This window comes from Chlamydotis macqueenii, chromosome 2, assembly GCF_036417535.1.
Source record: "Chlamydotis macqueenii isolate bChlMac1 chromosome 2, bChlMac1.mat, whole genome shotgun sequence".
In the NCBI taxonomy this organism is placed as follows: domain Eukaryota; kingdom Metazoa; phylum Chordata; class Aves; order Otidiformes; family Otididae; genus Chlamydotis; species Chlamydotis macqueenii.
In genome coordinates this window covers 70,501,135-70,520,316 of record NC_141557.1, presented here as the reverse complement: position 1 = coordinate 70,520,316, position 19,182 = coordinate 70,501,135, and the positions used below count along the sequence as shown (strand labels likewise).

General features: G+C 37.8%; 1 protein-coding gene across 1 annotated transcript in view; it reads right to left on the bottom strand.

The window, feature by feature from the left end:
* The window catches only part of LOC104477431 (uncharacterized), a 124,926-nt gene that overhangs the window by 37,480 nt on the left and 68,264 nt on the right, over positions 1–19,182 (bottom strand). The window contains exons 6-8 of the mRNA XM_086741480.1: positions 18,468–18,720; positions 13,655–13,818; positions 8,339–8,498 (exon numbers count right to left, since the gene is read on the bottom strand). Coding sequence (XP_086597606.1) covers positions 8,339–8,498; positions 13,655–13,818; positions 18,468–18,720 — 577 coding nt within the window. The remainder of the gene's footprint in view (positions 1–8,338; positions 8,499–13,654; positions 13,819–18,467; positions 18,721–19,182) is intronic.

The following is a 19,182-nucleotide window of genomic DNA, read 5'->3' as shown; positions in this document are numbered from 1 at the left end:
ATTTGACTGAGCAAACCTTGATGTGGCACTTGCAGAGTTCTGTTGTGAAAACATCTTGAGGGCAATCAAGTGCCATTAGCACATGTCAATGAAGCCTCCCATGAATTACTACGAAAATCACAGTTAAGTGTACTCCTCCTCCATCACTGTCCAACCTCTCTGACAAAACAGTTTGGATATCTGTTGAAGTATTACAGAAATTAACACCTTTCTGCCAGTATAGTAATCATAAAGATGTCAGCAGACAATTAATTTGGTCCATCTGCACTAACGCCTTTATATAATTCATCTATTGATTATAGGAGTAAAATGATTTGTTACCATTCACTCTGGAAATACTATATTGTGCATATAATGGGGATAGCAAAGGAGACTTGAATAAATCAGTTCTCACAGAAAAGGGAAACAATACTTGTGTCCTAAAAGCAGTATCATGTTTACAACTTCCCTAAGTAAATTCCATGGACTTTGACTAAATCATTTTGTTTTCAATTTATAGTCTTATCATATGAGATATCACATGCCAGCCAAAAATGAAATGCTGTAAGTAGCTCATAATACTTGCCTCTGCATAGTTTGCCTTTCTTTTTATCTTTTTTAATTGTATTAACTTATTGTCATGCAATTTTCAGATTCAGAGAAGCTTGCATAGCTGTTTGAGTTTTTTATACTTTTTCGTCTCTTTTTTTTCTTCTTTGAGATAAAAAAAAGTTCTGTGCAGTGTTACTCTACTGGCTCAATTTCTAATGCCATTTTCATTAGTTTATTTGTTATTATATGTGTTCTACCATTGTTATAATTTATTACAAGCTTTCTTTTTGTGTGCACATCTGTTTAAGCAGTTCCACTCGTTAGACCTATCCACCCAGGCAAAATAAACTTTTCCTTTACCTAGGCTGCATTACCTTGTTTTCCACAGCTTGCACATGCACATTTTGTGACGAATTACTAATCAACCATTGTGAGGTTTAATGGCATGCCTGGGTATGGTCAGCATAGTTGGCTATTCCAGATGCTTCCGACCATCCGCATTTCCCCTCTTTCTTTTCACCCACCACTCCCTGTGGACTAAATACTCTAAAAGAACAGCAAGCGAAGTGTTTCAGAACCATCTGGCCAATTTGATCCCACACAGTTCAAGGCCTCTTCATTTCATACAGAAATAATTTTATTTTAAATCTAAGAGGTGACGGTATGCTACACCCTTTTCTGACCTTACATTCTGCTCTGTTTTCTCTAACATCCCATTACTCGGCTGAGCCTTCCCTCTGCTCATCTCATGACTTTCAATCTCTATTTAATCTTCAAAAAAATACAGACTCTGCCTTCAATAATTTATCCCAGATGAGAATCTGACCTTATATACACAGATCACGTAGAAGTTCAGGGAGACATGGCCCTATTTCCTCCCTTCTCCTTTGCTTACAGAGACAGATGGAAATCCAGGCCCTAATGAAGTCAGCGCGAGTTTTGCTGTTGACTGCAAAGGGGTCAGGGTTTCTTTCCTACAATTTCTGTAGCAGATAGGTGATTATTTCTTATTGCCTAGTCTTGTCATCTCAACATACTGAGCTGAATTGTCCTGGACTAGTGGGGTGGTTTACTTGAACTGGCTAAAACAATTGTGCATTACCCCAGATCAACATAGTGATTTATTCATACTAGCGCTTAAGGAATTAAATTCTGAATTACTCCTAATTTTTCTGGATATGCTCAAGGTTGGTTTTGCTACTGCTTTCTAGTCTTATGCTACTCTTAACAGCAAACTTTGTTTTGATTCTTGGCAGAATCAAATTGCTGGAGACACTGTACTGAGAGCTCCAGTGAGCAATTTCCAAGTTTTTTACCACATGGGTTAAGGTTAGGAAAAAAAACCCTGATAGTGAACTCACAAAATGCTAAGCTTCTAGAAGATCACTGAAACTAGTTTAGAGAAAAGAAACCACAAATCAAAATTATACAATATCTTCTCCTGCAGCTTGAGTGATCTCAACCATTTGTTATTTTTTAAAGGTGTAATACAGAGTACATAAGCAATAGCCTACACATATAAGGTATAACTTGTAGTCAGAAAGAGTGTATCAACAGAAAAGTGGACAAATAAAAAGGAAATTTACATTTTCAATTCTTTTGCTTCCTCAACTTGTTTTCGTTTATCCATTTGCAGACCAGTGATATCTGAACCAGCAATTTGAGAATAGGAGCATACTTTTAGTAGAACCAAAAGTAAGATGATCGTATAGTTATTTTTCCCCATCAACCTCTCTTATCTGGCATTTCTTTCAATTTCTTTCAATTTCTTTATCATGGTTGTATCTTCTGCACAAATTCCTGAGCCACTTTCCATTCTTTTCTCCTATGACCACTTTGTTCTTTGCTGACTTCAGGACCCCACAATTCTCTACCATGGTATTACCCCTTCCAACCCATTTGTTCAATCTTTTTTTTTTCCTTTTTTAAGCTAAAATACCCCTGCAATCTTTCACCTATCTTTTGGAAAGCAAACTTCCTGAATTCCTGAAAGGCAACAGCAAAATTTCTATTTGTGTTCACGGGAAAAATTCACCCTGCAACTACAGAGAGATAAATTTAAGGTGATTAGATCTATTAGATCCACAGAGACAGGCTGACATTCTTGTTCAACATTTGGCCTATCCATTTCTAAATGTCAGCTTTCTCCCAAAAGAGGCAAGAAATCACAGAGTAGTGCTAAACCTTCAAACAGAAAATACATCAATTATCCAGTCAGTGTTTTCTTAAGCTTTTTTATCTCCACGACGGTTTTTATACAAGGGGAACTGAAGAGCTTGAATCAGAGATTTTGGATCAGGGTAGGGCAGGGGAACTTCCTTTTTTCTGTTTCCAGTATAGAACTGCAAGAAAGCGATATGCCTATTTCCACTTCTCACTATGCGCTATGTGCCACACTTTCCTCAGTGTAGCGCCAGCTCTCAGATGACTTCAGTATTTGCCCTTGGCTTCTCGCTATCCAGCAACCACCCATCTTTGCAAGCTGAGTCGAAACTCCATCATAGGAGCAAGCCCAGGACCATAAGAAGAGAAAAATTACAGTGATCTCAGGTGTGGTACTGCCTGTCTTCAGCAGCCTCCACCTGTGGCCAAGCAGCTTTGCTGCAGCACAGGCTACCTGGATGCTCATGAAGCTCTCTCTCAGGCAAGATGAAAAGTTAACCTCCTCGTGCTAAATGGGTTCAACGACTTGCTCTCTACCAGCTCAGCGGTTCTCATAATGCCAACATATCTGGCACTGGCTTCCTTTCTCGCCACAGCTGATTCCACTAGCAAGGGCAGGATTTTGCCCTCAACTATTCACAAGTAATTAATGCATTATTGAACAGAAATAAATAGATAGCAATTAAATAACAAGTATTAATGACTTATTTATTAACATATTAATAGTTGGCCTGAGAGTAATAAATGCAAATTAGTGTAAAGTGGTACCAAAAATTGTGTCGATAATAGGCCCTGAAGTAATCTTGTGTGTTCAAGATAATTACAAATATATTTTCCTTTCAAAAAACTACTGCCGGGTAATTTTTTATGGTTTGCTATAATATAATTTTAAAATTAGAAAATTAGCCTTAGTCTCATTAAAATAATTTTGCAGTGCATCAGGCTTTATTTCAAGTGCAAGTTTCACATTATCTTCTTGCCTATAGAGCTTGCATTTTTTTTCAGAAACCCTCTCTATGTGCAAACCTTTTGGGCCTATGCTTGGTATGCTAATGGTGTTGTTTCAGGTTACTGTTTGTACAACTTTTCTCCTTGTTAGCATTATTATGCAAAAAGTCCCACTTCAAGCGGTGGTGGTACCTTGAGAGCTAGATCCAGTAAAAATCACTTAGGGACAGATTTCTTTTTTTTTTCCTTTTTACCCCTAGTGATAGCAATTTATCTGATAAATAGTTCAGAGGCTTTAAACATAAGCAAAGTGATGCACTGGGCACTCCACACCTAACAACAGATCTAGCCACAATAGACCTCATTCAGAAAACCATCCCTGGTCAGAACCTGTTTTACTAGAAATACTTTCCTCTTCCCCCCATGCCCCCTCCTTTTTTTTTCTTAAATTCATCTGTTTGGGCAAAAGAAAACTCCACTTCATACTTTGGCTCTGAACTGTCAATTAATTTTGGGAACCTGATTGTTTCATGAGGACAGGAAGTCATTGTCACTTTTATCACATCTACCAAAAAAAAAAAAAAGGCTTAGCTAATATCCAGAGTCCTGACCTCATCACTGATCTGCTGTTATCAATGGCAAGTTAATGTATTCCTGTCTGAATTCCTGATATTCCTGATTCTGGAATTCAACATACATTTAATATGTGCCCATCTTCAATAAAAGATCAATAAATTTTCAGCTCTCCCTCCGTATTTATAACAGGTTGAGGAACAAGGGTCCAGGCTTCCTCCAAGCAGAGGGTGCCCAGAACACTGTTTCTGTAAATGTTTGTTTGTGCAAATGTTTGTCTGCCTCTGCAGGTGGCATTTTTACTTCTTTGTAGCTTTCCTCATTAAAGGCATTGTAAATGGCTTCTTCCAAAATAATCAAGTGTGTTTGTGTATGGTAGGGGGCTTCGGTAGCTTTCTCCCCACAGTGCCTTCGAAATCGCTACATAAATGTGATTGTGGCCGTCTAATCTGTGTACCTGGAAATATAATTCGTTTTGTTGCTAATGAAGGTCCTACGGCACAAATTTATTAAAGGTATACTTTTCCATGGGATAATAATTGGGTCGATAATATTAAACTCATAGGCTCATTATTTAATTGCAAGGGCAGATTATGAATACAGCTTCTAAAATGTATTTTAATGAAAAACACTACATCCTGACCTAATCATATCAACCTTATGCTATCTAATTAAGGATGCAAAAAATCATTAGAGTTGCAAAATATTAGCTCCAGCTCCATCAGGCTGCTAGCTGCCCCTTCATGAATATATATATTTTTTTACTCTATGATAAATAGTTAATGAGGTAAAAATGACAAAATTTGCATGTAGGCAAATTAGTTTAATAGAGTGATGTCTTCCTGGTCTGCAGAAAGTGACCTTTTTCCTATCAAAAGAACGACTAAAAATACTTTGAAATGATGGCATGGATGTCATTCCACAAATGACAAATCGCTTCTCTCAACAATATAAAAATTGTAAAATGCAATAACCTTAAATTCTCATCATATTGTAAATGTGTCCTCTGCTGCTGCATTTATCAATTTAATAAAAGGAAATTAAGCATATTATAAAATACCCATTTATGGGGCAATTTTTAAATCCAGGGAATAAAAATGAGAAGCACATGGTTAATAGCAAGAAAATATTGCAAAACCATAGACCTATTTTTTTCCAGAAGGTTTGACTGACTATTTACTTGAATGACCTCCATTTAAAATATATTTTTTATATGGAGTGATGTAAGATATGGCAGTCTCATGCTTTCCTTTATAAAAATTGCTCATAGTTAATTTGGTATCTTATTTAAAAATTAACACATTAATAATGCACGCAATAAGGCCTAGTGATGTGTCTTCCATACTGATTACTTAGTACAATTAGACATACAAAAAGAAAGGGACAAGATAAATACCTTATGCAAATTCATGGCAGAAAGAAAGGGTCTTTCAGTATCTGCAATGCCTAGGAATATAAAAGACCTGAAAACATAGTTCCTGGTCTTGCAGGGAGATGCTCCATGTGGAGAACATATTTCTGGAAAGGAGCAAGTTTTTTGTTACAAGACTAGTTTTGCCACTGTGCTAATGAAATTTGGTTTGATGGTTCTCTTTTCCATCAAAATAGTTTAAACAAGAAATCGGAGCAGAAGGGGAAGACTTCAGGTTTTTGAAGAACAGTGGTGGTATTTTCACAGCGTTTGTGTTTCGTACAGATAGCTTAGGAGTTTTGGACAGTAGTCTCCACTCACAAATTTTCCTCATTTATGTGGCAGATTCTGTGCCCACTAAAGCAAATAATAAGAGATCCTGCTGATGCCAGGGATGCAAATTTCTGCACGCTTTCTGCATTATTCCTATCTCCTTATATCATATAGTCCGTATCAGCATGCCCCATAGAGAACAGGAATGTTTAACACCATCACAGCCTGGCATTTGCTTAGGGCTGATATAAAGGAAAAGGCATGACATTTGTGCAGATGTGGACAAAATAAGAATCATAAACTTGGGGACTTAGGGCAGGGGCAAAACTGTGCATCACCCCACTTTGTTAAATGAAGCATGCAGGGCTCCCTATGGAGCACAGGGAGTCCTCCCTCTACTCCGACTGCACCCTCCCTCCTGCGGGACCTGGTTGACGCTGGGTCCATTTTAAAGGATCTCAGACTAAGGTCAGGTACCCACATTTCAATATGGCATTTCATACATGCCAAGCTCAATATTGGGAGCAAAACTAGGCACTGACATATATGTTTATAGCTATGGGTCATGTTTTTTCAATACTCTGTCCTCTGAACTGTGTCTTATAGCAGTGGATAATACAGATGTCTTCCATTTGGGGACAGACCATTTGTATACAGAGAAGTAATTTTTCTTTCCATGGATTTCCATTTCTCTTTACCCCCATCCTCTCCTTCTTCTCTCCCTCCTTTTTTTTTTCTTCCCTCATTCAGCCCTTTCTGTACTGCTGCAAGAAATGATATGCTGGTAATATCATTAGAAATGTACTCAGCTCTTGAAACAGTGAAGTAGTTGTTTGCAGTTGCCTTATCCACCACTTTTTCCATATGGCATTGGTAGTCCTGGCATGTAAAACAAGGTCCCCTATATATATTCTTTGTTTGACCTTACTTAACTTGTAAAAAGGTAATAGAAACCAATCATTGGTGGCTGTGCTCTGATTTCCTGCAGAAAGTTTTTAAGTGTAAAAAAAAAAAAAAAAAGAGTTATTTTTCTTACTGGAGTAAAGCAAATAAGTATTATCTGTACAAAAAGTCTGAGGTAGGTGGCCATGGTAGCACATTCATTCATTGAAAGCTTTTCCCTCTCCTCTGTGGAAATGCAATGTAGTGCTCTAGACTTTCCCACAAAAATTAAGCTTACTGTGTATCTGTTTTTTCATTCAATTGGCACATTCACCTTTTTATTTTTCCTTTCAGGGTCCAAACTGTCATCACGAAAAAAAGTGGAAAATAATTACAGCTGTGCCAGATGTTTATAGCAGTGACAACTGAGGCTATATATTTATATAAACTGCTGATCTTTCAGAGGTAGCTATAGAAACTTGAAAAACCTGCAGAGCCTAATCTGAAATCACTTCTTCCAGTGAGTTAGAAAAGAAAAGAAAACAAAAAACTCATATATTCTTAAGAGGACTAATTTCCTTCCTATCTGGAATCTGTTCATTTTTACATTGAAGCAGGAGAGTTACTGAGCAAAGCATTGTGCACAAAGGCTCTCACAGATGTATAAATCCAATTGATGAGCACTTTAACAGTTGTCCAAGAGCTGTTTTATAAGATAGTCCAATAGGAATTAATAATGCTGATGCAAAGCTAGAAAGCAAGGAAGAAAACGGCCCTCACAGAAGGAAGACAATAACTCTCACTGACTACTGACCGTGTTACTTCTGTTATTTTCAATTCTCTGAAAGCAATTATGACCAGAAGCCTCATTTGTGGATGGCATGCCCAACACTGAACACTTTGCAAACACAGATATATCTCCTGTACATCACAGCTTAAAGTTTGTATATGGGACTAGAGGCTAGTGGTTTAATGGAAAAGAAAGGAATTGTTTTCACAGTCAAATTAGAGGAGACCAGTTTCAGAACTCTTCTACCTCCCCCTGCACAGTTCCAGCTCAGCCCATTCCTCTGGGCTATCCTGGAAGGAAAGGGTCAGGAAGGAGGGCATGGCTATCACATCTGACTCATCAAACTCACACCCCCTCCTCAGGGCAGCCCCATTCATACTCTTGCAGGGAGCAAACGCAACTTGTCCATGGAGCTCCCCAGTTTGCTGAGCTGGCTGAGAAATTGTCTGGGATGGTACTGACATGTAAACAGCTAGCAAATTTTTAAGACCCAGTCAAGAAACACCAGATAGCATAGACAGTTTCTGACATCAGTGACGCTCCTAAGCCTCTGGATACTAAGCAGATTGTAACCCCTCAAGATGTTCAGTCAATGCACATACAACCTTCTAACAAAATTCTCCTGAACATACTTCTTAGCTTCTCCATTCAAAGTACCCTGAGAATAATTTTCTTGTAGGTCCTTTTAGGCAATACCCAGAAATACAAAGCATTAATTTGGACCAGTATGTCACAGACTCCTTTTGGAGACGCTGTTCACCACTCACCATCCGTCTTTCACCGTTGATTCCCCTCCACTGCTCAGCCCTCTTCATAATGTAGCTCAGCTCCTGATTGGAAATCTCTAAGTCTAGTGGAACAAAGAATGTGCCTTCCTCACCATGAATGCGTTGAAATACATCCAATAGCCAACCTTCGCTATGTAGCCTAAGGATAGAAATTACACATTTAGTTCTTCTTTGAAAGGACTCCATGCAAAAAAAAAAAAAAAAAGAAAAAGGTGCCTTACTCTTTTGTAGACTTCTAAAGCTTTGTTTTCCCTTCATGACTTTATTCTCTACGCATGGGTAAGAAGCTGCTTTCCCACAAGTTTGCCAACATAGAATCCTCTGGAGACTTTACAATACCCAAATCAAATCACATGAACTTAAGCAGCAATTTCTTGTAATTATTTCAAGATATTGACTTCCAGAAAAGATCTTGATATTCCTTTCCTTGAGAAATATCCAATGTCAGTCCTTAGCATTGGCCTGGGTAACTAGTTCCAGTGCTTACATGGAGTACTTCAGTTAGACATGAATCGAAGCCCTGCTATGCCAGGGTTCAATAATGGGCAAACCACATCATATAGAAAGGAACTACTCACCACTTTTTTTCAGCTCCAAGCTTGAAGTCAATATACAGTCTAAACTTCTCTTGATGTTAGAAAACTTGATTTCATTTGTTGGCTTTGGTTTTGTATGACATTTCTGTGCTGTGGTAGAGAATTGAATAAGCACTACGCAGTAAAATTCTCTACCACAAGAAAGGCTTGCTGTGTGGTATTTCTTAATGTAGGTGAAAACAAGAAATATTGTGAGGCTTCTGGAAAAGCCTAGTGTCACATTTTTAGCCTTAGATGAACTTCAAAACTTCAAAACATTGCTGTTTAATTCAAATGGAACCTCATCAAGTTCATCTCTTTCTCATTCTACTTTTATTCCAAAACCAGAGATTCAGAAAATAAAGATCAGGAAATCTGGAATCTCAGTCTTGGTTATTGAACTGAGATCTTTCCTTTTGTACCCTCTTCCAAGCTAATGCTTTATTACAATTTGACCGTCACTTGTCGATCTCAGCTTTTCCACCTTTCCCAGAGACTGGCAGCGTAGTGGTGAGAAGCGCAGGGATTGCTGTGTGGCACTGCAACCAACAAAAAGCCCAGATTTCTGTGAGGCTGTCCAGGTCCTCCATTTATTGGCAGGTGAGAAAGAGAGCACAGGTACAACTCCTTTCACCCTCTGAATTCTCATCCTTCTCACGTACAGCAGCACTGGATGCAGTTCTTGCAGTTGATTCTTATTCTTGGGTCTTGTATTGGCATGTACGTGCTAACCAATGTGTGTGTGGGTGGAGAGCAGTGGACTGTTCAAGTAAACCAGAATGAAGTTCACATTTACACTATCTCTACATCTCATCTTACAGTGTACACAGGAATTGCAGAGAAGCACACTCAATAAGCTGCTTAGTACAATTTTGCCCATAACTAAGATTTAGTGTGGAACCAAAATAAGGAGATGCACCAACAGCCAGTTTTTCAGCTTGATCTTGGGAGGAGTTTTAGCTCTCTCTTCAAAAGGGAATAGGTACCTTAGGGTCAAGCTCTATATCTAAGAGTTTCTGTGATGGAGTAACTATTCTGATACTGAAATCTGACAGCCTGGTTCAGCATCAGATTAGGGACTTGTATCTCCTGCTTTGCTGCAAAGGCATTCTCTGTACTCTTTTCCCCACATTTTTTTTTTAAAAAAATATTCATTTTTCAAGATGCAGCCCTAAATTTGCAGTAGTTTCCAAGATTTTGGGATTCTCTTACCAAAAGAGGAGAGTAGCTGGAAGATAACCTAATCTAATATAGGTAGTCCTAGGAATACAAACAAACTGGCTACCAAGAAATAAGAGAAAAATATCTAAAGTGTGAAATTGAAATCAGTGCTAAGGCACAGTAGGATACCAAAGTATCTTAAAACATGCCACAGAAGAGAATCATTTTATAAATAACTAATACTCTTCATGGAGTAATTTTTCAAATTCCACAGTGTCTTAAAATAAAAGTTTGTCTCTTAATCCTTGGATCAACATTAGATGTTCTTTCAACACAAGATATGCATTTTGCAAACATTGACTCATAATTTAGAATTATCTTGTGCTTAGTTGAAAATCTAGCAATCAAGCTGATAGGCATTCTAGCCTTCCGCTCATCTTGAAACAGCAATATTCTATGGTGTTCATCTTTGAAATTCCAGGTCAGCAATTTAAATTACTTGCCACTTATCTTGCTAAACAAGAAAAAGACCTTGTCATTTATTTAAGCTCACTTAATGTAACATTCTTATTTCAAATGAAGTAAAATATAATGCAGTTAAATTACTGTCTACTTGCTGCCATAAACATTTTCTATATGAAGATTTTAAGCACATGGTTATAAACTATATAATTAACTTTGAATTAATTAAGAATCATGAAGCCTGTCTTCCAGCTTTGTTCCTTTTGCCCAAAACTACTAAGCCTGCTCCTGCTACCTGCTTTAATTTCTGTTCTTTGGCAAGAAAACTAATAAAACACTCTTGTTGCATCTTAACAGGGTTACTTATAAATATGACAGTAATAATTTCTATTGCTAATGCAATAAAGAGCGAAACCAAACTCAGGTGCTATTTTCTAGAGAAATGAGACCCAGTATACCTTGTAAGTTCATTTATTTATCAGAAACAGAAGACATTGAACTTATTTGTTATCCAGAGTCAGATAAAAAAATGGACTTCTCAAAAATTTACACAAACCAAAAATTGAAGGTTATAGTGTAGTGGCTTACAGTAATTTATTAAATCTTCACTTGAGCCTTTCTCATCCTTTAAAAAAAAACTGTAAAAAACATTAAAATAATTTTGCTGTTAAGATTGAAAAATGTAGATTTTTGAAGCTTTTCCCCAAATAAATATTTCAATTCCAGAAGTTGTAGACTCTTCCTAGCAGACACTTTTAGCTGAGATGGGTCTGCATTTTCTCACAGTGCAGAAATAATTTCGCCAACAAATTCCTAACTGTTCCTAATGTTTAGTGGAATTAAAGTGAAGGAATTGCAACCACTGCCACTTCATTTTTAAAAAAAGTAACTAGAAAATCTCTCCATGCTAGATGCACTGCAGACACCCAAGACACCCAAGGGGAGACAGATTTATTGACATATGTTGGTTTATAAAAACACAAATAGATGAGCAATGCCCTGCCCATGATTTCTTTGGCTTCCTGGTTGTTCAGCAGTGCTGCCATGGATCTTTCTAGCTGCGGCAGAAACAGACACTTCCCCTACTTGCTTTGGTGGTCTGGTGGGTTCATTATTCTTATCCCTTTTTAACATTCTGCTGAACACTTCTGTTAAATGGCAAATTGCTGACTAATTCTAACCAACGGCACCAACTCCACCATCCAACAGCCAAAACTTTCTCTGTGGACTGGTGTCTTAGGACACAGAAGACATCCCTCAATATTTATATTGGTTTACCTTACAAGAGAAAGATGTGATGGATGCCTGTTTAGAAAATATCTGTTCTCTGAGTTGAGCAATGTTACATTTTAATATCTTTGAGATATAACACCTGAGAAATATTCGCACAAAGGTATACAACTGCCTTGGTTATAATACTATTTTCTCTTGAAAATAAATGCTGTTATATCTATATTCAGGAAACAATGTTAAGAATTGCAGAGATACTTTCCTTAAGAACCTTTTAACAGGTTTTAATGCTATCATTAGTGGACTGTGACAGAGTGCTGCTCAAGAGTCCTAACCTAGTCCAAGATTCCCACTGTGTTGGGCTGCGGATATACAAGGAAGAGAAAGTTGATCCTATTTCAGAAGCTCATAGTATAACTTTGCACAAGCATCAGTATTCAAAATGTTTCTTTCTGTTATCAAGCAAAGAACTTCAAAGACCTTATGCACTGTAACAGATTTTGTTATCTTCTCTTTGCTTTCTTATTTTGCCATGAATCATTTTTAAAATGTGTTGTACTGAGACAACTTTTTTCCTCTAGTAACATTCTCCCCCCACCCCTTTATTGGAAAACATTATGGGGAAATTGATCCAGAAGGAAAGGAACCTTTGATGATCTTGCACCTGTTCCCCAGACAATGAAGATGTTGGTAATATTCTCATAAAAACCTGCCTTACAAATGTTTTAATTTAAATTAATTTTCCTAAGTAATAAACGACAGCAGCTGAAACTTATGAAGCTATTTAAAACTATTAAGTCAATGATTAAGAAGGCATTAACATCTCAAAAACTAATTAACTAGACTACCAGTACATTGAAGTTGTGTACAGCTTCCAGGAATACAGGAGCTTTGAAATACTTTGCAGAAATTTAGATTGCCATTTATCTTTTTCTGCCTGCTGCAACAGAGTCTGTGGAAAGGAGACTGAGGGATGATTCTTTCAGACAGAGGGGGGTACGCTGAGCTTTTCAATTCTTACACCTGCCTGCATCTTGCCTTTGCAGATTGGTGCTTGCCATCACTCAATGTTCATCATTGGGTGAATCAAGGGCTAGTACAAAATTCATACTGCATTATACATGAGTCACTCAGAAAAAAAGAAAATACACTTTTTTATCCAATATATTAGACAACCTATCTCGTTCATTTTCAGTGTCTCACATCTGTCCCTGTTGACTGTACAGCTCATGGTATCTGCTAGAAATGTGGCAAGAAAAGTAGTTAGTCAAATTTCATGATGAATTGAATATTGATAATGGACTAGGGTCATATAAAATTTATTTGGATGAAGTAATGTCATGCAGTGGGTTAAAACCTCAGTCACATCAGGTCAAAATCCCTGTATCATCAAAAAGCTGTAAGACTCTGGGGGCCAATGCAGACTCAGAGAGAGATTTTGCACTTCACACCATATGCAGCTTTCCAAATTTTTGCTATTTCTCATAAAAATCCTGCTTGGAAGACTAAAGACAATGTCTTCCAAAGTACCTAAATAAAAGGTACACACACTTTGGAGCTTAAACCCTTGACAAAGACACCATTGTCTGAAGCCAAAGGAACAGAGGCTCCTAAACTTTACAAAAAATCATGATACCAAATGCGTTCCTGTTGAGGAAATAAGTGGCTCCTACTCTGACTCACAGTGCCCACCAAATATCTGTGTGTTAAAAGTTGAGCTGGAGCTAACCCCTCCTTAATTGTCTTCAGTTCTGGGCTCTGGATATACAACACTGATATGTCTTTTCTGATGTCACCTTATTTTATCTTACAAGAGAAGGGGCTTGAATCTAAGTTCCTAAGGGAATAATGAGATGAAGAGACGTACCTCAAAAAGTACAGGTACAACACTGTAGATGAGATGAAGAACAGGATTGTATAAAGCATCACAGTGATCAATGCACCAGGGATCCCTGATTCCTCTGTTCTTAGAAAGGCCCAGTAAAGCTTTGCAGCATCAGCAATGGGCTTCTCTACACTGTTCCCAAGTCGCTGTTGTGGGGGAAAAAATCAACATAAGAAAATAACAAATCTGATTAAACCATTTACTATAGACACAAAATAACCTGAATTTCTTTATAAGAAGGACTTAACTGTAATTTGTAGTGCATAAAGCTTGAAACTTAGGAGTCTGCTACACAGAATTTGAAATTAAACAAAAGATGTGTAATAAACTATTTTAAACTATTTTCTGGCTTATTTTAGTACAATTAAAATCTACGCTATAGAGGTGGCTTATTGAGTAAAATCCATGTCACAGTGAAAATACTCAATGTAAGCTTCATTACCATATTTCAGGGAAAGTGGAAGGAGAAGAAAGCTGAAATTTGCCTTATTTCAATGACCAGAGGTACATAATATTAAATTATTTATGCTGCTGTTTTTAGGAGTGCTGAGTGAGCAGAAAACACTTGGGCCAGTGCATAATTCCAAACTGACCAGTCCCAAAATGACTTGCCCTAGTCACAAGAAAAATGCTGGTTCCTACCAGACTCAGCAAGTTACATCATTTTGAACATGTGCAAACTGGAGAGTGTATACACACCAATTCCCAACTTCAGATGGAGTCAGAGTTTGGTGCTACCACTGGAAAACAGAAATAACCATCACATTATCTGAAAGGCCAGATGGAAGTATCAGGACATCTGTACATGTTGTTAGCTGACACCTAGCATAGCTTTTCCACTAGCCTTGCAAACAACCGCATCAGTCAAAGAAGGCAGTGGATTCACAAAGCTTGACTGAGACCCAATGAGGTGGGGAAAATGGAGAAAGCAACTACAAGCAGATCAACAGGGGACACCAGCAGGGTTTTGTTAAGTTTTGCCGAAAGGGGTTGACCTTTTTTCAGTGCAAAAGAGACAAGTTCCCACTTATGAAGCAGTACTTTAATTTATGCACATGCATTATCAAGTCTGTCTGCAACCTTCTAAGTCAGAAAATCAGATTTTTCCCTCATCCCCCATTCCTAGTGTCCAGGCAGTCCAGTTTGGGAAGACACAAAGAACAGTCTGTAACATTGAAGAACCAACAAGTACTAGCATTATTCCGTGATATAGCCCTCTAATTTCTTTCTTTTGTGAAAGGACATAGAGACACAATGAGAACAATACCTCTCAAGAGACCTAGCTCCCACTGCTGTGATGGAATTAAAGATACCTTTTAACCCTACAGAGCAGCAGCCGTAAGTTGTATCACTAATAGCTTCTCCAAAGGTACATGACTGGCATATATCCTACTTAGTTATGCTATTAATAGTTTATGTTCAAATGCTCTGTAAAGAAAAATAAACATGTATAACTATTTTCATTTTACTGAGGATGAAATAAAAATTTAGCATACTAAATATCAATATTGAATTAATATTCATATAATAAAAATAGTGATTTAACTGGGAATAAGGTGGTTTGTCTACTTTTCCAAAGATTCACAAAGAATCCTGAAGGTTGCATAGCACTCTCTGTTTCATTATACGTTTACTAAAACATGGAAAAAGATATATGGGGGAAAAGATTTTGCAAAAATCTATTATTTTCCTCTTTTTTTTGACCATATCTAGTTCTTGAGAATTAGCTACTGTATTGACATATTATTGCCCTCTGCTGGATCGATTTAGAAGAATTCAGCTACATCTCACGGGCCTTCTACTGTTCAGAGCTAAAATAAATTCCTCTCTTCACTTTTTTCTTTTTAAAGTGTCACAGCGACAGCCATAGCTTTATTAAATCATGTTAACACATTTTGCAGGGATGGGAACCTGCACCACCAAAAAATCCAGTGTTTATCATTCAGAGAGGGATTCTATGACTTTTAGACTTCAAGAAACCTGTACCTTCTGGAGCAACTTGCCTGGCCTAATCCTTAGGACAGTCAAAACTCTTTCCTCATTTTCGTCTAGCTTTGCGGTGACCTGCATAGTAAAGGAAAGCAATTACATGTCCAATGATGAGCTGTACAAGGACTGAGACTCTTGAATATATTTCTCTTTTGTCTCCACCTTTTGCAAGAGTGATAGGTTTCTGTAATGGAAATTACAGGTCCCAGGAGACCAGTAATGGCATATAAAGAGTAGTCACTAATTCAGATCTGCCTGTATCAGTTACAAAAATTTAAAATACATTATTCTCTGATTCTGTTCTATCTCCGTGTTCTAGCCTCTCTTCTTACAATAAAAAAAAAATCTGCCTGCCTCCACTGCTTTCTTACCAAAGAGACCGTCTACCAAGGAAAATCCCCTGCACAGCAGTCACGTCCTGACATGCCCCCAGAGAGGCAAAAGTCTGAATGGCAAATAAGAACAAATTTCTCTCTTATCTGAGCAGTTATTTCTGGAAAGGCAAAAGTGGTGTGGGGGAAGTGTATCTTTCTATCAATTTTTCCTAACAAAGGGATTGTGTCAATCCTTTCGTGGTCCTCAAAGACATCATCCAAGAAAGGTCTCTTCATTTTAAACTGTTTCAATAATATTTGTCAACATCTATCTCAGGTACTTATCACACCACAGAGTGACGGTCATGTGAGCACTTTGCAATCTGTAATGGTTTTTTATAATGACACATAGCCATGTGGCTAAAAGAGGTGTTATTCCCTGCGCTTTACAAGCTATAGAGAGACAAAGTGACTGGTCTCAAGAAAGTTCTGACAGAAATGGAATTAGAAATGCATTCTGCAAAATCATAGGAACGTTTCTTACTCCTGGAACGTCCTTCTACAAGCTGATAGTAAACCAAGCCTGAAATCACACATCTGACATAGTATCTTGAACTATGAGTTGAACTCCCCCCACACATGCAACTAGCTCTCTAGTCTTCCATTAACAATTTAAAAAAAATAGTAAACAGAGAAACCTTTGTCTCCAGGGCTATTTGTCATCTTTCATAAGTATTAAGATCATTTAGGATACTTAAATATATTCTAGCACTAAAATAGCTCATATTACCACAACACAACATTTTCAAAATGCTTGATCTAAAGTAGATTGGCAAGTAAATCTGAAATAGCTGCTGAAAGAATGCCAGGAGAAAAAAAAAAACAACAAACTACAAATGCAATAATGGAAACACATGTAAGAAATATAGTTTCATTTTGGAAAGGATACACACAGTATATTATTTAATGCTTGAACAAATGAGTTTCTACCAAAGATAATCTTGGTGGGTAAAATTGCCAAATTTTCAGAATGAAGGACAGAGAGAAATGTGGTTTTTTTTAATGTGGCAATGAAAAACTTAGTTACTTTTTTCGTATCTCATATTTCCCTCTGACCAAGCAAAGAAAGAAGCCCTATTTCAAATTGATAACAAATCCAGTCTGACTAGAACCGAACACAATTCCACTGAAGTCAATGGCAATGATTTTCTCAATGTAAGGGTGGGAAAAACAAGGCAGACCTCAGCCTTTCCTCTAGTTTTTTTGAATATGTCAGTTTTGCATGGCGAGGGGGAATTCTTCTAAATATTTAAATATTTCTAGCCTTGATATTGGAGAAATATCCCTTTTCTTCCTAGGAAAATATTTGTCGTCAGAATAATTACAATGAAAATTCAATCTGTGCATGGTTTACACCATGAAATTAAAAAAAAAAAAAACCACAAAAATCAGCAGGCTGTCCAAGTGAAAACTACAGTGTGTTGCCACATGCTTAAAATCTTGCAGTTACCTCCTAAGTTAGCTCCAATTAAATTTCTTGAAAAGCTGAATTTTAATTTTCAAAAACACTGCAATGGGAAACAGCATGTAAACAGTGGAAAATCACATTTTTAACAAGTCTTCTTAAAAGCAGAGCACAGGTGGATGAGGAACCAAGACACCTGAGAAAACCTGATCCAGAACAAGGACTGTGGTTTACTGCTTAATCTGGAGCGAGCAACAAAAACAAAGATATCTTTGAAAGACAGACAAGGGCAGAACAGCAATACCATGCCCCCAGAAAAGCTCTCAGAGCCCTGCACTCATCGAAAATGCCCCGTGTCACCTAGACAGTGAGAGCCAAATCTGAAACACATGTTCTGGGAGACTGGGCATTATCTGAGATGTGATAAAAGACCCTGGCCACCAAAGTATAGATGGGCTACACAGTGCATACACAGGCACAGGCAGAGTTGAGGGCTTTGCTCTCGTGTTTTTACCTGCGGTGAAGCTGTTTCCTTAAAGATGTCTGTCTTTCAATCTCACGAGGCTTTTTAGGTGTTCCAGCAAGTTATATTAACTACACTGCACATCAGAGAGGTGCACAATAACCTCTCCTTTTGGTTTTCCTGGGTTTTTTTTCAGTTTGTCTGTTTCAGCACTTCAAAAAATCTGAAGTGCTAATAATCAGGACTGCTCATTAACCCGTCTTCATTAACATCCAAAATTGCAGTAATCCTTTTCAAAGCAGATGCAGTCATTCCAGTGGTGGATTTACTTTCTTATCTCCATATATGGCTTGTACAGTGCTCTTAATTTTATGCAGAAACGCAGTGACACCATTAGATGGGAATTTTGTTAATAAAAAGGTAATGTATAACATTATTATTTAATTTCTTTTTAACTTTCATATTCCATTGCCAGGGGTGGAATTTCATATCTTTCAGTGATTCACTGAATAAAACAAACTTCTACGTCAAGGTCTCACGTGCAAGTTATTTTAAGTGACTTACCCCCAGGACTGAATCCACTATGAACACTGCCAAGGGGTCTAGCACTGTCCAGAGTCCCAGAGCTATGATAAACTTTGACAAGAAGGAAGGGAATGAGTCAAACAGTTGCTGACAGCCCCATCTGATCAGGACCATAAGAATCAGCCCTGCATTCAAGGTTAAGGGTCCCACCACAACCATGATCAACTCTTCACTAGTCTGCAGCAAGGAGTTCTGGTAGCACAGTTTGACAGTGTGAGGGAAAAGTTGGAATCTGTAAATAAACAAAAGGAGAAAGTTTTTTTGTGCTCCTGGGTAAACCTTTAAAAAAAAAGAGAACAATGCATACAGCATGTTGCATTGTAAAGTTGCATCCCTATCTTAGTCACAATCCTCTGACCAAAAACTGTATGAAGCTACTAAAAAAAAAAAAAAAATTCTCCTCCTCCTGCCTCCACAACCTTTAATCCCCTCTGACTCTTGGTTCAGTGGATGCACATCCAGCACCTTGGGACAGTGCAGGCAGGGCGTAGGAAGACGTTAGTTCCCAGTAACACCAGTGTGAGCACAGGTCCCAGGAGCTCACCTATCTCTGCATACTGTGGCACCTCTGGACACTGCGCAAAATGGAAAATGTGTCATGGAAGACATAGTTCTTAGCGTCCCTAAAGTGACTGAAAATGTCCCTCTTGCCACCATGGGATGGTGGGATTTGAAAAGCTCACAAAATGAGCAA